The sequence below is a fragment of the Lytechinus pictus genome, chromosome 14 (assembly GCF_037042905.1).
Source record: "Lytechinus pictus isolate F3 Inbred chromosome 14, Lp3.0, whole genome shotgun sequence".
Taxonomy (NCBI): domain Eukaryota; kingdom Metazoa; phylum Echinodermata; class Echinoidea; order Temnopleuroida; family Toxopneustidae; genus Lytechinus; species Lytechinus pictus.
In genome coordinates, this window is record NC_087258.1 from 20,581,070 (window position 1) to 20,607,763 (window position 26,694).

Genomic DNA, 26,694 nt, shown 5'->3' on the forward strand with positions numbered 1-26,694 from the left:
TTTTTTTTTTTTGCTTGTTGACTTTTTTGGGGATATGAAACGACCTACAATTTGTGATGAAAACCTTTTTTGGGGGGTGTTAACATTCCATTCGGCTTGAATCCCTCCCCCCCCCCCCCCGTTTTAAAAATCCTGCATACGCCACTGGTTTGTTGTAATGGGATGGGATGGTCAAAGTGGTGGTGCCTGGGAAACAGTAGATGGGAGAGGGGATGATCTATTTTGCCTACTTCTAATTTATTTTACTGTTAATTTTGAATGAATAAAAGAACGGTATAGTATTTTAATATGGTAAGTATTTTAATGGGCACATGCCCAAAGAAAAGAATGTTCTAATAAAGCAAAGAATTTCACATGAAGCATTAATATTTATGGAATAGACACTTTATTGTCACTCAGAGAATGAGCTTTTTAGGAGGAATCTTGTTCAGTTTCTTTTCTCTTTCACTTATGCATATTGGTGGGGGAGGAGAGGGGGTGGTGGGGTTCTACCACCAAGGAAAAGCAATGAGAAAAAAGATAAGGAAAATGCGTGGAATCTGGTAAGGTTTTCTCAATATACTGTCAAAAATGATCTGCTACAGAATTAGCTTTGTGTACCAAGAGGGTTAAAAAAACACAGCTACTTATTACACTTAATAGTTCAGTATGTAAGCCTAAATGTACCAAGTGTCAAGATTCTAATGCAACATTTTTAATTTTTTGCCTTCAGATGACCCAATGAATCCAAGTGAGGAAGGTGGTTCGTACGATTCCGATAGCGGGGCGTCCTCCTCATCGTCATCGCCTCCGTCGCCACCACGACCAGCTCAACCAAGCCAGCATCATCTCAATCACCACAACATCGTGAAACCACACCTACCTCCGCAAACGCTAAACTCCACCATATCACCGCCCCCGCTGCCCCTCCTACCAACACCCCTCCAGCACACCTCGCCGCCTTTATTACCCCTCAACCACCACCAGTCCCTCCTGGGTAAGGTGCAGCTTCCACCTTACATAGCCGAGAAGCTCCCGCTATTGACGAACAATCACTTGATGCAGGAGAACAATAGGAGGATGCTGCTCAAGGACACAGAGATGAAACCGAGAGATCATCATCATCACCACCACCACCAGCAGCAGCGGCATCACCGATCACCATCCTCGTCGCCCAGCAACCATACAAGTCCTCCCGTCTACATCCCAGAGGACGTGATACTTCCTCCAGAGTTCGAGCTGCAGGAGAGCTGCATCCAGGAGGCGGGACTGGGTGTCTTCTCGCTGGTGGATATTCCACAGGGGCGCAAGTTTGGCCCCTTCACCGGTGTTGAGAAATCTTCCGTCAAGGACACCCAGTATGCGTGGGAGGTAAGGTTTGAAAGCATTTCTTTATTTGATGCCTTTGTCTTTGCAGGTGGGTCCAGTGATTCATTGCAGCCGAGACTGAAGATCTGTACAACTCAATGGCAGTGAGCTTATACTTTGATCATTTTAATATTTGTTTTTCTGTCTCTATTTTTCAACTACTCCATAATGGGGACCTTTTTTCTTTTTATCTATTTCATTCAGTTTTCAATTCAAATTTTCGAGATCACTAACTTTCCTTAGAATCTAATATTTTGCTATGCCCGATGTTATTGACAAGCAAACGTGCTATTGCATTTCAAAACAACATTGAAAATTGCGATTGGTGTCATCTACAAAACATATCAATCAATGGCATCGGGAAATTAATATGGGAAAACCGATAATCAGAACTCATGATAGATGATGTCAATTCGTCACATAATCACATATATGATAATGAGTGGAAACTGTGAACGTGTTATTATTACAAATGGAGAATATATCACTTGTCAGCAATAGACCCCGACAAGATCTTTCCCATATTTGTCAACGCTTACAGTGCAAGAGCCTGTGAATCCCAAAAATTTTCTGTCATCTACTCCTGGGCCCTATTTTTCTGTCTCTAATTTTTGCCCATATGATTTTTTTAATGGTTCTTTTGGACGCACGTTGTTAAACCCGTAAACGACTCATCCAGATGTGCCTGCAAACAGACCACACTGTTAAGATTTTTGACACGCTATTGTTGGGAATATGGAATATGAAGTATCAGTAATTATATTCATATCCTGTCGCAGGTGTGAAGTGAAATGAGGTGTTTCATCCAGAGTGTGATTCCAAATGACCGAGAGAAGATGCAAGAACAAAAACCAGAGGGGACCTAGAAATTGATTGGCAACCGTTTCATGGTCTAGATATGTTTGGTTAGCCCCAAAATGGGATGGCTCTGTGTTTCGTTGTTGTGAACCGTACCATCGCAGGGTTTAATGTACCGGAGATAAGCTGTCTGTTGCACACATTAAAAATTCCTTTGTTAGACGTTGGTGATGTGATAATTGATAGGTCCTTTAATCAGCTTCTCTTGCGTTTAGGGTGAACTGTCCTGATGACTGGAAGGTAGTTTGTGGTGACTTCAATGTACATGCATGCAGCTGGATTGGTGAGATGCTTTTGCACCCGTCTGATCAACAAGAAATACCTGCTACCTCATTACTAGTGCACATTTTCCCCCCAAATATGAAATACCTGCCAATTAGTGGATTTTTTTTTTCTTCAAATTATGAGTTTTGTAAGAATTTCTCTAGAGGGTCATAATGATGCAGTGTGAAAGGAAGCGATCATGAGAACTTGTGTGAGCAAAGAACTTGCATCATCTGCTCTATCATACACCAATTTGGTTTGGGTGTTGTCGTTATGGTAATACTGTAGATCAATTAGGGAAGGGCGATTTTGTAACCGGTAATTTCTGACTGGGGGTTTAAAGTATACAAATTATTGCATAATGTATTGTAGGTGATTTTTATTCTTCACTGGAAGCCCCCCCCCCCCAGTTATGGCCACCATAAGTTACATTGCTCTGGAAACAAATTCATCACTATCATTATAAGTTTGTTGCAGGCTTTAATAAGAATTTCGTGCAGGGGTGAATGTGATAGTGATCATCAGTATTTCGAGGCCTGAACGAGTTCTCTCAATTTAACAGCATTTTCTTTCATGAGGCTGGTGTAAAAGGCGCCTACTGTTAGTAGCTGAATGGTGTTTAATGTGAGTGTGGTAATTTGTAGGTTTGTGATGGGCTGACACCTTGAGAGGAAAATCATGATCATAGTGTCAAATTAATTGAGAGAGACCACAAGATAATGGGAGAAGGACAATGGCGTGGTACCAATCACCAGCTTCAGGAGGAACCTGAACAAGGAGGAGGTGCTAATGGACATGGCGTAATAAGATAATCGCTGTGGATCAGGGAGGGAAAAAATAGTGCGTGACCTTTTAATTGGATGAAATATTAACAATTTCGTAGGTGAAAATGAATTTGTTTTGAAAACTTCCGAAAGCAGATGTTTAAAAATGTTGAAGACCTATACATGTAGAAGTTTGGAATATCTTTTTGAGAAGCCAGGTGTCGGTTTTGGAGATCTCCTTTGGAGATGGATCTTTATTACTGGTAACTCTAAAAGTTTGGTACCGGAGTACATTTTGAAAGGAAACATCAGAATGTGTACTTGACACTCAAACTCATTTCATGTTGTGAAATATAGGTCCATGTCCGCTGTGGAAACTAATTTGCAGCAGAAATTTTGAATTTTGCTGAAGGGATTCTTGTTACCTTGACAATGAAGAAGGATCTAGGATTGCCTCAAACAAAATGCCTTTCTCGATGTCATCACACTATTGTAGATGTATCCACTTACTATAGAACCGATAAAAATTTAGTAAATTGAAAAAGAAATCTCTTTGAAAAATAAGAAAAAAGTAAACCTGAACTTTTGAAGGAATGATAGATACGAGGCATGTTTTGAAACCGTGACAAATTGTCGCTGGAATTCCCTCTTTCCCATTCCCCGAGTCTCATTTTGATCGGGCCGGTTTTGACGAGAGCCGAGCGGAGGGAGCACCGCTTTGTAACAAGTGTCGGGGGAATCGCAGTGATAGAAAGGTATGCGAGGAAGCCTGAATGCCGTGTAGAGATTGCTGTCGGATTGCATTTCTCCGAGGGAGGCATGTATCAGAATTGGAATCTGTGACAAAATATCTATCTTCTCTTTTATTTATCCTTATCGCTTCACTCACTCAATCCATCCTTTTCACCTCCTCCTCTCTTCTCCCTCGTTCTCTCCACCTCTCCCGTTCTGTCATCCCATCCCATCTCATCCGATCTTCCCTCCAACCTTGGGGCTATTGCCTTCTGTGGGGAATACATTGGGTTGTGTTATCGTTAAGATGTGTTTGGGAGTATATCACATCTCAGCTTGGGGTATTGGCTAGCCTTGATCTCTGTGCATCTTTCTAATTGCCAATCTTGTCTGTCACATCTCGATGTCGAAGAAAACAGTAAGGAAAAGGGGGAGTGATCGGGAGGGGGGGTAGTCGCGGTTTTGTGTCAAAGATTTTGATTTTGGAATGTAGAGTATGTCTTTGATGAACTGTTACAGCAGTGGGAGGTGAGAGATAATCGTTGATGGATTGAAAGCACGGATGGAAAAAAGAGACTGTCATTATCAACAGTGTATTCATTCCAAAGCAACCTGATATTATCTGTAATAAACACATTTAGGATTACATTCCAAATCTAATGTCTTATTTGCAACTCTAGAGATTCCCTGAATAAATGTTCTTTAACTTTTGAATAAAAGAACATAAAAGTGCATTGAAGGACATACCACAAATATCCTTGATACTACTGAGGAAGGGTGTGGGGGTGGTAATTTCAGTTTGATCCAGGTTCATTTTGTTTGACATACCCTCAATTAAATATGAATATGCCTAATTGGACAGCAAATTATTTATCAATATTTCACTATTTGTGGGACAAATTCAATATGGACTTTTATATAAACCAAGTATTACAATATTTTTTCAGTTCCATGTCAGTAGACAATGAAAATAATTTATTTTCAAAGGCAAATTATGAAGAATGTATTTTGACCTGAGCTAAGGGAGAAAGACTAATCTAAAGACTTGAAGGCTTACAGCGATTGTAACAGAGACACAATGGTGCGATTGCAACCCTTAAAACTTATGAAATCAACCATTTCACACCCACCAAGAAAACCCATTTAGGGTTCTACTCCACTTTTGAAGAAGATCTCTGCAGGTACCACTGGTATCAAGGGAATCCACATTACCCCCCCTTAGGATTGCCCCTTATTTCAACTAAACTGGACAATCATCATTTCTACCATTAACACCCTTTAGTCTTTACTGTTACCACCGGTATAAGGGGTAACCTGGATCCCTCCTTTGGATCACCCCTGACTTGAACCACCACCCTGTAGTGTCATCAGCCAAACCAATTTACCCTCTACCAGTGGTACCGCCAGTATCAGGGGTAACCAATACCCCTTTCATTTCACCCCTGACTTCACCACTCTACCATTAACACCCTTTAGTCTTTACTGTTACCACCGGTATAAGGGGTAACCTGGATCCCCCTTTGGATCACCCCTGACTTCCACCACCCTGTAGTGTCATCAGCCAAACCAATTTACCCTCTACCAGTGGTACCGCCAGTATCAGGGGTAACCAATACCCCTTTCATATCACCCCTGACTTCACCACTTTGTGTGGTGTCATCATTTTTATCAAGAACACCCTGTACCGGTACCACCGGTATTGGGGGTAACCAGAACCCTCCCCTTTTCATCACCCCTGACTCCAACCGTTCTATAGTGTCATCATCTCTACCAGTACGACTGGTAAAGGGGTAACCAGGAACCCCCCCTTTGGATCAACCCCCACTTCCACTTCTCTTTAGTGTCATTATTTCTACCAATTACACCCTGTACCGGTAGCACAGGTATCAAGGGAAACCAAAACACCCCCTTCAGATCACCCATGACTTCCACCTCTCTGTAGTGTCATCATTTCTACCAAGAACTCAAGAACGCCATATACTGGTAACACCGGTATCAGGGGTAACCAGAGCCCCCCCCCCCTGCCCCCTTCGGATCACCCCTGACTTACATGTAATCTACTCCAGAGTGTCATCATCTTCCCGCCATTAGCGATGAGGATGAGAGATGATGCGAAAGATGGAATCGGAATTGGTTAGAAATCAAGTTTATGCATTCCAGCCCCGGGGTATGCCAAAATATTGATGGTTTGCTTTTCCCTGATGGTGCGCTACATCATGGACCTCGGTCTATAGGTACATAGAATGGTAGAAGACAAGTGGAGATCGGTAGAAATCGTTATTTCCTTGAGTCAGATATATCACCAAGACTCTGATCTAGAATCTAACCAGCAAATCTCCTAAATTTAGAATAAATGATAACATAGATATCAGATTAGTATCAAGAAACTGGGACAAGAATGGAGAAACATCCAGCTCCTTTATATGCCAACTACATGTAATATCAGTCCATTTGAAACATATCCGCATGAATTATCTTGGCATTTAATATATCTTATTATTTGATGAAGTGCCTGCACTTTGAGGAAAACATTTTATGTTAATATCATGAAGCATTGAAAATGAAAAAAAGAAAAGAATTCATGAATGTTGCATTACATGATGTATGGACAGCTGCTTCCATGTGATGTGAAAAAAATGTGAAAAAAACAAAGGTAGATAATATCTATAGTAAAAAAAATATTTGTGAGTTTAGCTTGTTCGATGAATTGTTCATGGAATAGGCACAGCTCAGGACAGGTATGCCATCTAATCAAACCGGTATGTCCTATACATTATGGACCATTACCCTTGAATTCCTGATGTTCAGAATTCACTTTTACCCCCCTCCCTCCCAGCCTTTCACACCTGTAGCTCATTTGAATGGTAGCCATCTTGGCGAGAGCAGCCTGCTAGCTAGCCTAGGCACCCAGCTGTTTCTTCATCATTGGCAGTGTTTATCTGTTGTGGCTAGTGCCATTCCTAGGGGAAAACTCCTTTGGGACCTCTATCCAAATCTATACAGCCATATTTCTTGCAGCTTTACCCCCAGAAACAGTTACAATATTATCATGGCAAGAAAAATGAGATGCTGCTTCCTTCATCTCTGCATAAATTGCTACAAACACAGATTTGAAGAGAATCTACATTAAGAAGGTGATACACATGGTTCAAAATCTTATTTTGAAATTTATAAAAAAAATGTAGGTCTGTAATGAGTGGAAGTTTATTACCATGAGGGGTGGGATTTCATTTCCATCATTAATGACTAAAGAGAGAGAATTCTTTTCTTATTGGAGTGAAATTATTTCACATTCATTTTATTTATTCCTGTATGCTTATAATGAATAAAAAATAAACATTATTAAGTGGGGGTAAATTACAGATTACATTTTGATGAATAATTGTTCAGAGGAACAAAAAATTGTATTTAGAATTAAAAATCAGATGGTACAAATATTCACATTTCGAAGAACAAATTATTATGCTTTTAAATAAACCGAGAATATTTTTTTTTATTAAAAAAAAAATGATTCCAGCCTTGTTTTTCAGGTAGGCCTGTTCAGTGATAAATCTTTTTTTCTACCTGATTCAAAGAATTATAAAAATGATAGTTTTAGAAAAGAATGTGGAAAATGATGTTACTATCGTCAATAATGAGAGGGCCTTAAGCCATAGGTCCTCTGGTTGCTTGCTTACAAGAATTCATGCTTTCTGAGCAGTCAGGTAAAAATATCACCACCACTACCACTACCACTAAAGTGGTGATTTCTTCTCAAAAGAGATAACAAGATCGAGAGAGAGAAAGAGAGAAAGAGGGGATAGAAAAGAGACAGGGGAACATGGAGGGGAGTAAAGATTAAGTGAGAGGAAGAGAGAGAGAGACAAAGAGAGATGAGTGATCAGAAAGAGAGAATCTGGCACCTGCCATGAGAAGAATGAATGGTATAAAAGGTATACAGAAAACTGAGGGAAAGAGAGGGAGAGAAGAGTTCGGTAGATAAAATTTTATCGCTCAGCGAGAGATAAAAACACGATATAGAAAACGTTGAAAGGTCAGAGCTTTTGGGGTAAGAATAAACCGGAAATGAGGAAATTTCCAACATTGCTACCCATCTGAGTGAAAAAGTGCTCAAAAGGAAGGCTCTAAACTGGAGAAATTAGAGAAAACCTGCACTTACTGACAATCTTTACCATCGAGGATCATAGCTTTGAAAGAGCATCGCAGAGAATAGATAGGCTGAGTGTATCTTATCTTTCGCAAGGCGGCATCATTGTCACCGGCGCTGGCATTTATTGGCAGGGAGGTCTCCTCACGGCCGAATGCCTGAGTAAACCGCAAGCTTATTGGCTTACAATGTTTTCGCTAATGCAAGAGCACTCTAGCCGTTGAATGGGAAAGGAAACCGTGTTGCGAGCGTCGTCTTCCTGTGCTAGATCACGATGTTAATAACATCATCATCGTCGATATTAAAAGAGATGTAATTGAAGATTTTCTCACGTTTATAGTCCATGTCACTTGAAAGAGAAAGCTTAATTCATAGATATTGTTGTCGTGCCTTAGCCCCGAGTAGAGAGAGAGAGAGAGATGCTTTTTTCTGTTAGTACCGTGATGTGATTTTATTGGGTTTTTTCTTACTTTGAGTAGAAGATTATTACATTTCCTTGAGAAATGTGAAAGCTGTGATGCCATTCATTTAGCATCCTTTCACACATTCCACAACTCGTTCAGTGAATGTTTCTTGAGAAAGATAAGAAATTGGTGGCAGTTGCGACAATGAAATCCCTTGATGGTAAATTTTTGAAGGCTATTAAATCCGGAGAGATTATTGCCTTTTTATCATATAGTAACATAAAGAGGCAAAATTGTAATGAATTTTAGCTCAGATATTTCATATCTGCCCAAGGTAGAAATATGATTTATATACATCTTTTTCATGAGTTTGATTACTTATTTTCTGCATAAGTGATTCTTAAGAAAAAGGATTCCTATTTTCTGTTACATGTAATTTGGTTGTTAGGTTGATCATTGCACATGTATATTGCTTTCTACCATTTCATTTTATTCTTACTGACATCTATTTCGTTTTAATTTTTGAAGAGTTTATAACGGTTAAGTATTCTCTATTAAACATACACTGGTAAAATGAAAATTAATGAAACTTGAAACATCTATATTAATATGAAACAAGAAATAACAAAATTATTACAAGTTTGCAAAAACTGTTTTGAGTGATGTGATCATAAATTGGTCTGTTAAGAAAGTGAAATGGCAAATTATAAATGATTCACATCAGAACGAAAACATCAAAGATGCAAGGAAGAAGCAATAATAATAATAATTAACATCATTTATATAGCGCTTATCACAAAGAATGTCTCTAAGGGCTTAAGGAAAATACATAGGAAGACAAGAAATTTCAGCTAAAATCAAATTATACATGTTAACAGTTGAAAGTAGACAGTTGAAGCCGCATATGCTAAGGACGATCTATTTAACGAAAAGATGAGTTTTTAACATAGATTTGAATTTGTCAGTTGAGCAAGGAACATACACTTTATATAAATAAAATAAGAAGTAATAATATAGGATTTGTATAGTGCACGTATCCACCTTGTTAGGTGCTCAAGGCGGTCCTATATACTACCCCAGCGATGCTAGTCTACCTATTCCGATGTGCACAGCTTTTTGAGGAATTACTTCCTGCCGGTACCCATCTACTTCACCTGAGTTTTTATAAGGAAATTAATTATATAACAAACAAAAAAAAGAAATCACCAGTACCTCACAGAAAAAGGAAAACCAAATATCAAAGGAAAGATATCTGGGGCCCGTCTTTCAAAGAGTTGCAATTGATTTGATCTATCGCAACTGTGGAAAACCAGCAACGTCAACATACATGTTTGTTCGAAATATTTACTAGAAATGATGGATATCCATACATTATCTGTTTTCGTGACAATTCAGTATGCTTCGAATTTGTTTTTGACATCAAACAAATCTCCGAAAGAAAAATTATTACATTGATGGATTTCCATAGAGCTACGGTTGATCGGATCAATCGTAACTCTTTGTAAGACGGGGCCCAGATGTACAATCTTCTTTTAAGTTGTTTTATTCTTTTCTTATTTCTTAAGCGCATAGGCACATGCAATCTGCTACCTTTAAAGCGCTCTGTAAAAGAAGTAGTATTATTTTCATTATTATTCCTGAAGAACAGAGGAAGAAAACTTGTGAGGAAATGACACAGATTACAGTTGACATCAGGTGAAAATGAAAGAAGAAGAAAAAAGGAGACATTGGAAGTATCCCCGACTGGAATCCATTGAGACATACTTCACGTTCGCATCATGATTGATAGGCTGCTAATGGATATTAGGGTTTACATTTTCAAAATGACAACTAGAATTACATATTCTGGATGTTACTTTCAGGGGAGGTGTTGTCTGAAACCAGCATCTTGACGACGAGGTGTTGTCTGGTATTTCTGTCATTTGTTTGAAAGAAATCAGAAATCATTTTTGTCTTTGTTATGTGGTCAAGGAATGTAGAAATGAATGATAATGATAATGAAATGAAAATGGTTAAGATTATTTAATCAAAGGTTTTAAAATTGAATCAGCAGGTTCAATTGCCTTGATGTATTGTTTGAATTTTGATTTAAAAACAAATTCTGAAAAAATAACCGATCAGTTCAAATATACTTATATTCACATTATCTATATGTCTTTTTATATAAATGTATGTGTATATCTCTTGTTTTTTGTTTGTGATTGTATATTACCATGATATTCATTTTGTGTTGCCCTATATCTTGTATTGCCTTTGTTTCTGTATATTACCGCATTTCATTTCCCTGTATCATGTTCGTTTAGAACAGGTAGCCTGGGCTTTGTGTCATGATTGTTCCCTATTTTTTAGTAATAAAGGGTAATTCATTAACAAAAGAGATTTGGATGGAAATATTTTGGATCCTCCAATTTCATATGTCATGTCTTGATCAGCCTCAGATAAGAGTGTGATGATAACAATAACAGCCTTTAATGGAAAACAATCAAGACTGACCTCCTCATCTGTTTACTCGGAGAAATAGATCTCTTCTTGCAAGCATCTTTCCCCATTTCTATTGATCTGATCATGGACTTGTCCGATCAGAGATAAATGACAGACAAGGAGATGGCCTCATCGCAATGGTATTTCTGGCCGTATCCTTCGGGGATCTCAGAAGAAAATTCTTCCCCGTCGTCCTGGGATGACCATTGTTACAGTCATGCTTGCTGGCCTGTACTCATTGGTTGATTACAAGTTTGGTGTTGACCTGTTGTGGTGTTGGTGTTAGGTCAATATTGATATCAGCACCAAGCTTCAGATGCAGCTGGTACAGGGATGAATTTCGCTAGGTGTTGAGATGTCACTAATGTGATCTGGATGATTTGTATTAACTCAGTAGCCCGTATTCTGAAGTCGGGTTTAACTTAAACTCAGGTTTAAAGTTGTGGTTTAAGTATGGACAGCCAATTGTTACATAAATCACTAACAGAAGGGATATAATATTTCAGCTTATTTGGCTCTCAAATCATTCATAATTGTCCAAGAAGTATGTATAGATTATTGTCTTCAACATCGATGAATCAGGAAAGAGCACAGCAAACATAAGAAACGTACAACTTAATAAAAAAATTGATACTTTTGGCTGTCCATACTTAAACCACAACTTTAAACCTGAGTTTAACTTAAACCTGACTTCAGAATACGGGCCAGTAGGTTTTGGAGCTAGAGCCATAGAGGAAGCGATCAAAATTGTGTTTCTAACACCATCATCAGCACCGACACTGAACTTGTAGAATATTGAACTACAGTGTAGGGCCATAGCACAATGAAGTGGTTGATTGTATAATATACACAGTGCAAACACTGTTCAAAATTACATACGCTGTACAGGGCCGTTTACAATATGAGTTGATTAATGGTTTAATCAACCATGCTTAATTTATTGAAGATTATAGAATAAAAAATCAAGCTTCATATTTTAGATTCCCAACACTTGTTTAAATCCGGGCACCTATTAAACACCTGGGTGGAGAGCGGCAAAGTGTGGATCGATGCCTTGCCAAAGTACGCCAGGCCACTGTGAGACTTGAACACACGACCCTCTGATTACAAGGGGAGAGTCCGAACCACTACACCATGGCGTCCCCACATTTATAAAGACACAATTATTGAAAAGTTAAGTACACCTTGCTTCCAATTAAAATGAATATCAGGGCTTAAAGGTCAAGTTGTGGGGTTAATTGGTCTCAGTTAAACCCTCTGTAAAATCCTTTATTTATTACTCTACAATTGTGGAACAGTGTCTGCCCGAGGGAGACTAGTTTACGAGGCTCCACCGATTGTTTACTGTTGTCCAATTGTTAAGAAACTTCCCAAATAGGAACTTGGTGTCCCCAAATATATATTTATCTCTCATCTTGTCAAGTAGATAGGTCTGTCTTCCTTTTACTGAGGTTATTTGAGGAGAGTATGAATGGTCTCATATCTTGAGGTCAAGGCTTTAGATAAAATATACTTTAATCAGAAGAATTAGCTCTAGACAGATTACAACATTTTTATGTTTATTCAAATCTGGTTTATAGTCTTGTGGTCCAGACTACAAATTTTAGATACTCCATTTCACTTGTAAAATATGAATAGACTTGTACCTGTAGACGAGAAATAATTACATTTTGTTCACAATTTTCCATGCTGATGATAGACTAGAAGAAAGTAGAAGGGCCTTATAATGACAATTAAACTTGCTTACATAGCACTGAACACTTATTTTATCAGAAGACATATACCCTTTTTACACACGCTAAAATTTCCTTAACCCCGTACTATAGGTGGGGCTAAATGGCAATTCAGCCCCACCTATAGTACGGGGTTAAGCTTAGCCCACTTTCTTTTTACACAGCATTTTTGCAAAGTGGGCTAACCCCACCTTTAGTACGGGATTATTTGGCCCTGCAAAAAAGCAGGGTTATCCCAGCAATTGCGGTGCTAAGAGCGATAGTACGGGGTTAAGATCGCTAGTGTAAAACGAAAGTGGGCTAAGCTTAACCCCGTACTATAGGTGGGGCTGAATGGCAATTTGGCCCCACCTATAGTACGGGGTTAAGGAAATTGTAGCGTGTGTAAAAAGGTACGAGTGAAGTACTTGTACTACGAATGATCGACAAAAACCACTAGTCCGGGGTTAGCGAGTTTCGTGTGTGAAAAGCAAGGATTCCTTATCCGGGGTTAGCAATAACAATTTGGCATGTGTAAAAAGGAAAAAAAAAATAGTACGGGGTTAAGGATAGTACGGGGTTAGCGATAGTCCGGGGCTAAGAAAATCCTGTGTAAAAAGGGTATAAGCATTCTACAGTAATGGCATAATTACCCTGGCTTTAGCATGGCAGCTGTTACGCGCACTGCATTTCAAGCAAGAAATTCCTGCCAGCAGGTACCCATTAACCTCACCTGGGTTGAGGCTGCACATTTGTAAGAATGTTCTTTATTACTTGTGTTTTAATCCTTGGACCCGTGGAAGAACTGTACTGTCTATGGGCGAGCTGAACTGGGTGTCTTTCCGATTTCACTATTCTCATGTCTCTTTGATATGCTTGTTTCTTTGTATATGTCTGTTCTAACTTGTTATTTTTTTTATATCTTGCTTTTATATGGTCATTTGTACACTTATGTTTTTATTGTGAATTTCGGAGAATAAATAAATAAATACAAATACAGTGTGGATCAATTTGTTGCTGAAAGAAATGACGCCATGCCTGGGATTTGAACCTATGGACCCTCTGTTTCAAAGTCCGGAGACTAATCCACAGGGCCATGAATCTCCGAAGTAGCAAGGAATTGAATAAATGGTGATGCAATACAGGTTGCATTCATACGATTATTTAAACCATGGATCCATGTTTAAACATAGAAGTTTGTGCAAAATGACATTGAAAAATCGTGATGGTGATATTTCATGACAATAGAAATTTGTTTTAAAAGTCTTTGGGTATTGATGAACATGATTATATACATGTAATATAATTCAATAGAACATCTTTACATTTTAGGAGTTGTGCGTTCTTCCTGTTCTTTTCTCCTTTCGTCTATACAGTTGAGAAGCTAAAAAAAAAAAAAATATAAAGACTTTCATTGAGTCTTCAGATAATATTTCATCTGGTCTCAAAATCATGATGAGCATTGCAGATCTATATAAAAAAAAATGTGGATTTTAGATGACAAGAGCTTATTTGAGATGACCTCTTCGGAAACTATATTTATTGAAAGATGATTGATTGTTGTGCGCTGAATTTCAATTAAATGTCCATCGAATAATACCAATGGGACACTTCCTCCAAACCCTGAAACATTTGGTCATTACCTCTGCAATTTTTCTTTCCTTGATTTTTGTTTGTATTTCATATTTCCATCCTTGGAAGTGCATCACCCTTTTCATTTTTTAAAAAATTGTCAGCAGATCCGACCCCCTCCCTGGGTTTCTATCCCCACTCCGAACCCCCTCATCCTATTCGGAATGAAAGGTTTATGAGGGCAATGCCCCCTTCAGAATACCTCGGCTAATCCCTTCTTGAAATGTTTGATCAAGTCCATAGACTATTATCCACTGTCCCTCTTAGAATACTTTGTCTGTGAATGCCTGGAAAAGGCCAAAACAAAATAGATCTTTCCTTATCGGAATCTTTTGTGTTTGCCAGTTAGGTCAAGGTGACTGGTCGTCTTGACCAATTGGAGCATCAGTGTCCCCCGAGAGAGTGGACTGGTCAGTCTGACCAGCTCCAAAAGGGGGCAAGGAATTAGTAAAGGGGCGCATTTCAAGATATTTGTCTCAGAATTTGATCTGTTGAAATCATCGGGAGTAGACTTGAGCGGTTTGTGGTTGGCCTGTCTCCCCGCTGTCCCATCCCATAACTTTGAATGGTTTCAGAACATTTCGGAGCTCCAGAAATTCAGTAAGAACCTTGCAATGATTGGGTCATCTTGTTGTTGTCATCAGCAGACCAATCTTCTTAACCCATTGAGTTCTGCGATTCTTTTATGCACTGTCCAAGGGTTAACACATTATCAGTAGGTCACAGAAAACTCTGAGGTCATTGAATCAATAGTTAATGCATGGGATACATTATTCAGAAACTAAAGTCATGATGAAGTTTTTAAATATAGGCCTACACATGGATAAGGAAATCAGGTAATAAAAATTGTGCACATTTCAGTTACATACAACAGTGATTTTTTTCAATGATAGGTATAAATACAAACTTGTCGATATAACCTTGTTAGGTCTACATGTAGGCCTATATGTTTGTATTACAATATTTCAACCATAGGCCCTAATTTTATTTTTCATCAAAGTTCAATGTATAGGCCTAATTATGATCTGTATTGTTTCGGTTGAAAGTTTCAGTAAGCAATATCAATTAAATCAACAAATTCCTTATGGAATCTATTTGGTGACCTTTTGTTCAATTTCATTGGTTTTGTTTTTAATAACCCCATTAAAAAAAATGGTTGTGTTGTAATCTAGTAAAGATTGTTTGATCAAAACGTCACTCAACTGTGGTGGATTGGGGGGCTAAAGCTGTGAAGGGAAGAAGTCAAAAGCAATATTTGAAATATCAATTTATGGGACACTGTTTTAATGACTTGCCTTTTATATCTCCTCCCTTGATGACGCCAGAGCCCCTGCCCAGACCAGACACCCAGCGGGTAGCACCAAAGGCGACATCGGTACACCCCTCCCTGTTTTATAGGGGGCTAACCTACCAGCAACCTGCCCTCCTTGGCATCATCCCTGAAGATAATAAGGAGGTGCTAATTGACCCCTCTTGGACATAACCCAGGGTTAGAAAAATCAAAGATGGTTCCAATTATGATACAGGGCTTAGTTTTCTCTCTCCCCTCTCTCTCTCTCTTTCTTTCTCTCTCCTTTCCAATTTCTTCTTTTCTTGGGTAACTTCCTGCAATTGCTTTCGATCTCTGCTGGGTTTTCAATACTCGACTTTATAATGATCTGCAATTATTAATATATCTCTATCTCTTCCTTTTTTCGTAATTTTTTCATAGCTTTTTCCATTCCCTGAGTATATATATCTGTTCCCCCTCTCTTCCAACTTCATGTTTTCTTTTTTTTCTTCATGATTTTCCCTTTATCTGTTTCTTTTTTCTTCTACTCCTTCACATTTCCGTTCTTCTCCTTCTTCTTCATTGTCTTCTTCTCCTTTGTTATCATCGTCTTCTTTGTTGTCATCGTCTTCTTCTTTGTCCTCGTCTTCTTCTTCATCTTCATCTTTGTCTTCATCTTATCCTCTTCCTCCTCATCCTCTTCGTCTTCTTATCCTCCTTTTTAAGCTTCCTCCTCTTCCTCCTTCTCCTTATTCTTTCTCCTTCTCCTTATCTGTATTCTCCTTCTTTTTCTTCTTATCCTCCTCCTCATTCTTCTTCTACTTCTTCTTCTTCCTTACCTTCTCCTGCTCCTTCTCCCCCTCTTCCTCCTTCTTCTGCTCCCCCCCCCCCCGTCCTTCCTTCTCCCTTATCTCCTACCCCCTTCCAACCATTTATCTAGGGAGTCTTTAGATGGCTTTGTCACTTTAGGGGATTTGATGTGTTCTTCTTTTGCTGTTTGTCCTCACTCTCAGGTCAATCTCTTTTGTAGAAGTGCTTACCATTGATCTGATGATAACTTGGAGTGTTTGTTAAATGATGCAGCATGCAAGGGGCAGTGACCCCCAACACATGCATGTGTTCTTGTCCTATACCCCCTTCTCTATCTCTGTCGGTTTCTCTCCCCTCCAGCCCCTCTCTCCTCTCTTCTATCATTTAATTAACTCATTCATTCCTTCAATCATTCTCTCTTTCATTCATTTACTCATTCATTCCTTCTTTCATTATCTCATTCTCTCATTAATTAATTAATTCATTCATTCTTTCATTCATTCATTCATTCATTCATTCATTCATTCATTCATTCATTCATTCATTCATTCATTCATTCATTCATTCATTCATTCTTTCATCCATCCATCCATCCATCCATCCATCCATCCATCCATCCATGCTTTCTCTCTTTCTTTCTTTCTTTCTTTCTTAATCTCTCTCTCTCTCTCTTTCCATCCATTCATTCTCTCCTTCATTCTTGTATACATTATCTTCTGAGGTATCATCCTGTTTATACCTTCATAATCATCTGCATTCCCCCAAGTGACATGCATATGACAATAATTGCTACTTTTGTAGCTTCTTTAATTTTACTTTACTTTCTATAGACCTAATCATTCTTTAAGACATTTTTTTTCTTCTATTGGTCCGCTAATAATGACCATTGTACATTGCCACCTTGTTAATCTGTTTATCTTCAATTATGTTCAATTAGGTCCATTCATGCTCATCTCTTCACATATCATTGGGATATACTTCTTATAATTTATCAGTCTCTTCCCCTTTCTCCAGGACAATCTTTATTGGTCTTCACAGGTAGACAATGTACCACGTGAAGTGAATCTCTAATAGCTACCATGTGGCATCGCATGGAAGCGCCTTTCCAAAGCTCAACTCCCACCAAAATCTTTCTACTTTCTGGAGGTCAATGACCGGCTGGTTATCTTTACAATGGGAAGCCAGGGAAGGAAGGGAGGGAGGGAGCCCCCAGTGCTTCCACCACCACCAGTTTTCATGGCAAAATCATCAGGTCATGAACCAGGGATGCCTGCACATCACAAACAACAAAGACTCCTGCTATCACCCAAAAAGAGATATAGAGGAAGCGCATTTTCATATGACTCCCTTCACAGCCCCCCAGTTTGAATGACTCTACCAGTTTCCAGAGCTTCTCTCAAAACAAAAATCCGAAGAACTACAAAAAAGTTTGCCTATGGTGTTTGTCAGTTCATGCTCAGTTAGTCTTTGTTGTAGGTTTTAAAAAAAATTTGTGGCGTTGACTCATTCGGGTCAATGACTTACATCGTCCTCATGTCAGATGCGGGGAAGGTTATCGAAAAGTGGCATTTGAATGCATCCCCTCTTATATGGCATCCCTTTCTCCATTCAAACAGGATATGTAGTAGGATGATTAAATCATGAGAACTGGCTGTGATGGGTTTTACATACAAGTTGAATTACGAGGGGTTGGGTTGGAAGTATTATGATCAAATCAATCTGAACCGTAGGTTAATATATTCTCCTTTAGTGGAACAACAGTGGTGGAAGTCGTTTGTTTTTCCGTTTGTGGTCATCGTGATGAATTATCGCAATAATAGAAATGTGGATTCATTTGTGAAACCCACATTTAATTGACATTGGTGTGACAAAGCTTGCTATCACAGTTCAATGCTCAATTTTTTCCCATTTGTCTAATTTTTGCCACCTATTTTTGTGAATAACTCTTAATTTATTTTAAAAAAAATTGGTGGGGGCTCTTAAGAAGTTGAGGAATTTGTACATGAAATTTATAAAAGGGAAAGTAAAGAAATTGATATGAAGAGAAGTCAATTCATGTTGTGATGAAAGGGGAAAGAGTACGTTTCAAACATTACTAATGGGGATCTTGCATTGGCTACCAGCTTTTCTTTTTAGTTATACGAGATGAAGGAGGAGGTGAAGTTAGGGATGGCGGAAGACAGAAGATGGGAGCGGGGAATGCCAGCCATAGAATGGGAGATGATGTATCACCCATCCTCCTCGCATTACCCCTAAACGGTTTCCTAATTATGTTAAGAGAGTCCGAGTGGATGAGATTCAATGATACCAAAGGGCGCTGCGAGCGAGAGCATAGATAAAAGCGGAAGATGTCAGATATATCGGGTTAGACGAAAGAAGGGAGCTTGGAACTTCCATATTTGATTAAGAAAGAAAATGGAAACTTAGAGGCGAGATGAATAAGTGATTAGTGTGACTGGAGAGGAAATAGACGGATACAAAGATAGACAGAAAGGCATATGTACAAGCTTGATTGGAAAGACCTGTAAAATTCAATGAACATTTTTGGGATTGAAACAAAATCTGTTCAATTTTTTTAAGTTACATGTATTAAGTTGAAGTGAAAAAGAAACCACAGTGAAAACGTTCTGAGGAAAAAGCTTGAAAGTAAATGTAACATTATTATCATCTGTTCAAGATGCAACTGAACAATAATAGTATTAATAGATATTTATTATGATGTTGAATATAGGCAAACAGAATCGTCTTTATGATCAAGATTTGGAAAGAGAAGCAATAAAACCACCTGAGGAAGAATACAATGAAAAAATCTCTTTCAGCAGCTGTTTTGTCATATTTTTATGTCCTTTTCACTCCTTTTGAGAGGAAATCCTTGTAAAACGCTTGAAGTCAATAACCCCTGAAGTGAAACACCAAAAGTTAATGTCCTCAAACAAATATGAAAGTCATTTCTTTTCATGGTTGTCATCTCATTGATGTGAAAAAGAAATTATATGTTTTTTTTTAATTTCAATGTTAATGGACAGATTTTATATTCAAGATGACAAAATCTTTGTAATGATTATTGTAATAATAATAACTATTTTTTTTTAAAATAAATGTGGGTATGTTTTTTTTTTAATCTGTGCTAATAAATTACTAGTAATCTGTACAAAAAGTTTAGATAGTAGAATGCCAAAATACTTCTCTTCTATTGCTAATTTTTAATTGGAATATGTATTGGCTTTCATATATTTTATGCATTAACTATTTTAACTATTTTCCAAAATTCTAATCTTGTTATTGGTTTCAAACGTTTGTATGCATACACCATGAGAAAGATTTGCCCTGACAGCGAGTTGAAAAACATCCATTCACTTTTGAAAAATTAATCATATTTAGGAAGTTGTTTTTCTGTACCTACCAACTTTATCAAATAAATCACCTAATAATTCATAGATTCATCTATGTACCTTGTTACAGAAATTTCTTTTGGAAAAAAAATTATCAGTATTGAGATCAGGTATTAGACATTCATGAATACGGACAAAGTTCCTCAATCTTCTTGTTGAAGAAGGAGATTGAAAATTTCCAGAGTATTGAGGTAAATTTGCAGACAGCAGAAAGCCTGATTGTTATCAATGAAAAACATATCATAAAAATCACACAAAGTTTTTCTCCTAAGTAATTGCGTATATGTCGGATAATCTAGTTGCCAAATTGACACAGCTTTACAAAGAATTCTTCTTTATTGTCAGCTTCAGTTTGACCGTCTATAGAGATCTTCAGATGAAACGTCGAGATATCCTCTAATAACCTATGGCTGTGGGACATTGATGCGACAATGTTTTTCGCAGTCTAAAGTTGGCGAGAACTGAATAGTTTCCAACTCTAAATGTTGCTTTTTCCTATTGAAGAAGAGATTAACCCCGATAGTACTTCTTTTTGTTTGCTCTCTACAGAAGTGATTGCAAATTTATCAAATTGATTTTTCGTTTTTTGCCACGGGCATAGCCAATGTCAGCATTAGGGAAGCATTTCTTTGTGGCCCTATCATATCAATTATCTCCCTATCAATTCTTTCATTGTGCTCAACACCTGGTTTTTATTGTATTCTCTTTCCGTATTCTTCGCTCGTTTTAAGACCTCACCACAAAGCATTAAATATCCTATAAAACTAGGACATATTAATTGAATCAAATCCTTTTGAAGAATGCTTTCAGAGGCCTACGAGCCATCCGCCAAGCCCCATGAGTTTTTTCCCACTCCACTTGGCTCTTTTCATCTTTTATTGAAGTCGTTTCAAAGTCTTTACAAACACATTTGTCTGTAATATCATATTGGGCTCTCTCTCCATTCTTCTCCTGTTAACTTTTACACAATACAAAGTGCAAGATTTTGAAGCGTTTTCCTCTCTTGCTTTGAATGTTTAATTCTCTATACCCATTTCCATTAGGAGGCGTTCAATCATATTTTCTTTAGAGCTGCTACCGAGATTTTCATCACCGACATCCTCTTTTCAGCCTTTGACGGAAGAAAGAAAAGAAGTTGGTTGGATGATAAGACGGGTAGGTTAGTACAGCGAAAAGAAAAAAAAAAGAAATCTGCCAGGAAGAGAAGAAGAGAGATGAGGGGGCATGCTTGTGTTCGCACAGGAGTTGGACATACCCCCCTTTGGAGGAGCTCGGGGGAAAGAAAGCATGTTTGGGTCTGGGAGTGAATAGAAGAAAAGATGAGGGCGAAAGGAGTGTGGGTGAGATCTTGGAAGAAACAGAAAGTCCTCCGGGCTTGACAAACCAGAAGACGAAGAGAAAGAAACGGTGTTGCGTCTCGGAGCACCAATCAATCTTCCTTTCCCCTCTTCACAAATGATTTCTCCTCTCTATAGTCTTGTATATATCAAGGAAGAGAAAAAACCAGAGAGAGAAGCGTTGACCCCTTACTCCATACCCATCGCCACCAAAAAAAAAAAAACCCTCCATTGTCAAGTCCATCTTTTTTCAGGAGCCCGAGCTTTGTCACCGGATTAACCGCTGTGTAATTCTTACATCAGATGCACCAGCGCTTCCCACGAAAGAAAAAAAATTAGGGGGGGAAGAAAAATAGGAGCATTCTATTTATCCATTCCCTAAGCTTCCCGCACCACTCTCTCACTTCTCACTTTCAAAACCATCTTCTTAAATTCTCCAAGAGATTTCAAACTCTTCCAAGGAGACAAAATAGACCTGTCAGAGAATTCTATAGGAGAAGTAGAGTGGGGACTTTGAACTTCAAGAAACGAACCAAGCCACCACTTTTACCTCTTCTCCTTTTCTTTCATGAAGATGTTGTGTACAAAGTGCATAAAAACAGATGTGATGGCTTCTTGGTAGTTGCTAGAAGGTATTAATGCTGGCTCTTTTCGGTTGGAATGGGGCAGCTGCCTAACTCTCCCTCTTTTTTTTTTAACCATCATTGCACCCGCAACTCTATTGTCCTGCTTTTAACAAGAGATGGGCTATCAGAATTCTGCTCGGGAAACCATCGACGCGGAAGAAACTGGAGAGAGATTGAGGGAGAAAACCAAAACCATCGCTAGGTGTCAAAGAAATAAGTTTCTTGATTGAACTTTAGGTCGGTAAAAAGAAGAACCATAAAACTCATAGAATACCATGAAAATTTTGTTAATCAACATTTCAACCTATACTTAACTGCTGCTCTTATGTTTTGTAGGTTGATTAAACTTTTCATAAAATGAGGATAGCATCCCAAGATAGGTACTTTTTGGTCTTTTTAGTATTCCAAGACAGAGATTGTGACTTATATGGCAATCGGGCTTGCTTTCACACAAGATTTTATCAGTGGCAAATGGCAACTGGCAAGCTACACAAATACCCTTTTTACACACGCTAAAATTTCCTTAACCCCGTACTATAGGTGGGGCTAAATTGCCTTTTAGCCCCACCTATAGTACGGGGTTAAGCTTAGCCCACTTTCTTTTTACACAGCATTTTTGCAAAGTGGGCTAACCCCACCTTTAGTACGGGATTATTTGGCCCTGCAAAAAAGCAGGGTTATCCCAGCAATTGCGGTGCTAAGAGCGATAGTACGGGGTTAAGATCGCTAGTGTAAAACGAAAGTGGGCTAAGCTTAACCCCGTACTATAGGTGGGGCTAAATGGCAATTTAGCCCCACCTATAGTACGGGGTTAAGAAAATTTTAGCGTGTGTAAAATGGTACGAGTGAAGTACTTGTACTACGAATGATCGACAAAAACCACTAGTCCGGGGTTAGCGAGTTTCGTGTGTGAAAAGCAAGCATTCCTTATCCAGGGTTAGCGATAACAATTTGGCATGTGTGAAAAGGAAAAAAAATAGTACGGGGTTAAGGATAGTACGGGGTTAGCGATAGTCCGGGGTTAAGAAAATCCTGTGTAAAAAGGGTATTACAAGCTACGATAAAAATGCTCTTTGATTGGCAGAATGGTAACGTTTCACAGGATTCCATTATTCTATTAAAATGAGCTGTGTGTGAAACACCTAGCTTGCTGTAATACATTCATGCATGGTTCCTAGTCCTACCGACATGGCTTATTATGAGCGCATCAGGGTCCTGAATCTGAGTGGTCCAGTGAGGGAGACGGTGGGGGGGGGGGTCCTCGTTGTACCCCCTTTTCAACCAGTTTATTTTTTATTTCCTTTTGATTTTTGTAAATGGACTGCCCAGTTACAGTTGGTAATAGGCTTAATACCAGTCCGGACAATGGTACTGTATGCAGAATGGATCGTAAATTTCCATGTACCCTGTTATTGAAGAAAATACTGTCATTTGGTATAGAGTTATTGACTTACAGGTATAGGTAGTCATTCGATAGGGAGGGGTCGTTTTGTATGAAATGGAAGAACATTTTTTTTAATAATTAATGAAACAAAAAAAGTAGCTCGGAATCAGAAGGATAGTCAATACCATCAGGTCAATGACCATGTAGCTGATGACAGAGTGAGAGAGAAATAAAACCCAACCCATAGGCTTTCAAGTTCAACTTTGATAACTGAATTAATAAAGAAAGCAGTTTGAGGTAATGAGCGGGAGTGGTTGGGGTGCGTTATTGTCAAATATATTGGCCATCAATAGGACAAATTGTTGACATCATTATCAGCCTTCATTCAGAGTCTTGAAATGGAATTCAAATGACTTGCACCTGGCCTGAGCCTACCTAATTGAGATTAATCCTCAGCTATCTATTATGACTCATGTTGCTGAAGGCAGTCTTTTCTCTGATTTAAAAAATATTGTTTCTTTCAAATGAAATTCCTGAAAGACAGCACCTGAGAACTTGAACTGCATACATGTCTCTTTTCATCCTATACATAGTTTTTCACTCCAGTAATTTATTAATTCATAATAGATCATTTCGTCATGAAAAACTGCTCATGAAGATATCCTTTTAAGCAGCAAAGTTGACAATAGTCTTCTTCATCAATTAAGTGTGACAAATTTCCAAGCATATGTTTTGTTATTTCTTACGCTTTATGGAAACAAGGATGGCAGTTTTTTTCAAAAAGTGCAACTATGTTGTTCCATACAGTAGCTAAACTATGTGCCAGGCATTTCCTCATTGTCCTGGACCCTCCTGTGAAGCGATTGCGGTTACTGTCTCTTCTTCCATGTCTTTGGGGTTGCTGTTGCTGCAATTCAGGCTCCTGAGCACGCTGAAGCCAACAAGCGAAGTTTTATTACAGACGTCGAAATTCAGAGACAGGCTGTTCCGTCCGTGTCAATTTAATGGAGTGGGTCATTTAGTCTGCAGACCAAAATATTTATATTATATTTATTCACCAAATAGTTAAAAGGATGGTAACTTCTTCTCAACTATAGTAAACCTGTTGAGTAACAGAGTATTACCAAAATGTTGGAGGAACATAAGCAAACTTGCAAAGGAAGAAGGGTAGCCTATATCTCTTTCATATGAGGCTACCATGCTGTCATTAAATCACATTCCATGAGAAAGATCAGTGCATTCTATTCTTTTTAGTTCAAACCATTATTATTTTTTGCTTTTTCTGGTTTTCCTATTAATTATTAACATTGTTGGTTCATATGCTAATCATCAGCACCATGTTTAAAAAAAAATCAGATTCATGCAGAAACACATAATGCATCAATGATTTGAAATCTTGGCACTATTGAACTTTGGGACGATGTGATGTCTTGACCTTCTGTCTGCTTTTGTGGACTCCTTGGTCCATACTCTGAACTCAGGTTTGAATTTAACTCTGGGTTAAAGGTATGGCTGAACTATGGATAGTCAATAATATGTGGCACATATCTTTATGTTCAGTTTATCAACTTAACAAGCAACTCATTTATAAATGCCTTGAAATGGTAACCAAGATATTTTGCTTGATCATGAAAAATAAGGGGGGATTGTAAACATAAAAATATTCAATATAAACAGACTTTTGCCATCGGAACAATATTATTTTTCATGTGAAGATTGGAATTTGACTATTTTTTCTTCTTCAAAATTTACTTCAACTGTATTTAATCAGACGATTGCTCTAGGGGTCGGTGTATCCTTTTATCTAAGCCTAGATTCAGAGTTGCCAATTTTTATTGGCTCTCTTCAAACGCTTCTTGAAGTAGCCTCCATGATGCTCGTAGTAAAATCACCGCGATCAAATTCAAGGACCGTATAAGAGCATTACCAAGGGATCACATTCACTCTGTAACAGAGACAGTGCAATACTCCATTCCTAATTGGCGCTGCTCTCGCTGATGAATCCCTGAAAACACCGCCCGAAGCAATCAAACGAAACTCGACCTCCGCATTCTGGGAGTGTTCAAATAAGCCAGGCCGGGGCTGCGGATGTTCGCTGTGTATGCGCTGCCCCGTCCCGGCTCGTCAACTGACAACCAGGCTCTGTCGTGTCGAGTGCCTGGCTTCTCGCGTTGCGCAGGGATGCACTCTTGTCAACGATTCTCTTTCGTTTAAAATTGGGAAGATGAGGAATCTAGTCAGGTAGTCTGTGCATCTTAAACAGGATTCTGAGAGTGACATGCATGTTATAAAAGATCGTTTGTAACAAAGACCCTAAGTTTGAGGAGCCCTACTTAAAGATACAAAACGGATGAAGTAAGGAATGAGAATGACACTTGCATTCCTACATTTGAATCCCCCCTAATCTAAGAAGTGATACCTTTGTTTGTCGTTTTTAGAAGGTTATAAATTGTTTGAAGCAGTACAATAAGCTCCCTTTCTTTTTCTTTTCAGGCTCTCTTGTATGTGTTTTACTGGCTAAAGTTATTTTTGAAATTCAACGATTCTTACATGTTTTCTTTGATTCTTTTTTACTGCTTTTAGTTTGATCAGAGATGTCATTTCTTTCAATCCTTCACCATCTCTCTACCCATAAGATTGTTTAGCAATGCTGAAAAAAAGGTTTGTGAAAAACCTGCATTGCTCCTGCTCTGATGTAATAATGGGCTGATGTACAAGACTACAGACTTTCAGATAAGTCTGTCATTGGTGCATAGTTCTTTGATGCCCTCTGTTCAGTAATATAGTCTGAGAAAGTAGACTGTAGTTGTAATGTATGTCCACCTGTGACTGTTTTTTCTGGGTTTGTCGTCTTATTCCTTTTTATTTGCTTATGAAACAAGATAAAGTGCATTCTCAGAGTAAACATTTTTGTATTAATGATGCAAAAGTGAACTATATTCATTATTGAGGCAGGCATGTGCAACTCGAAGAAGAAGATTGCAGCAAATTAACAGAACCTTTAGCAGTGTCATTTTATCATCTTTGATTTGTTTCTTTTTATAGTTTTTCTACTCTATCTATCTATCTGTCTGTCTGTCTATCTATCTATCTATCTATCTATGTATCTATCTATCTATCTATCTATATATCTACCTATCTATCTATCTAACTAACCATCTATGTACCCATCTATCCATCCTTCCATCTTTCCATCCATCCATCCATCTTCCACTCTTTCTATTTGTTTTCTGTTCCTTTATCTCTAATCTTTTTCCCACTCTATTTTACTTTTGTATGTCTAAGAAGCCACTGCCTTGTCTTTTTAATACACCCCCTACCAAGGTAAAACAAATCACACAGATATGTCAGAAAAATATACTTGTGTCACTCCTTCATCCCATTTCTCTCTAACAAGCCGTGGGGGGGGGGGGGGGCTGCGTTACCACTACTCCCATTGCAATAATTGATCCTAAATGTTGGTATACTCTGTCCATTTTCATCTTTCCTGTATCAGTACTTGTTGAATTCATCATCTTCCTTGCCTCTGTTTTA

General features: G+C 38.3%; 1 protein-coding gene across 1 annotated transcript; it reads left to right on the forward strand.

The window, feature by feature from the left end:
- Nucleotides 1–715: 715 nt before the first annotated feature.
- On the forward strand, nucleotides 716–9,693 carry LOC129276135 (transcription factor MafB-like). Its single transcript, XM_054912566.2, has one exon. The coding sequence runs from the start codon at nucleotides 721–723 to the stop codon at nucleotides 1,453–1,455; it is 735 nt and encodes a 244-aa protein (XP_054768541.2). The 5' UTR covers nucleotides 716–720; the 3' UTR covers nucleotides 1,456–9,693.
- Nucleotides 9,694–26,694: the final 17,001 nt, after the last annotated feature.

Bases quoted from the DNA above. Each gene is read 5' to 3' on its own strand.
- LOC129276135 (XM_054912566.2), top strand. From the start codon at position 721: ATGAATCCAAGTGAGGAAGGTGGTTCGTACGATTCCGATAGCGGGGCG.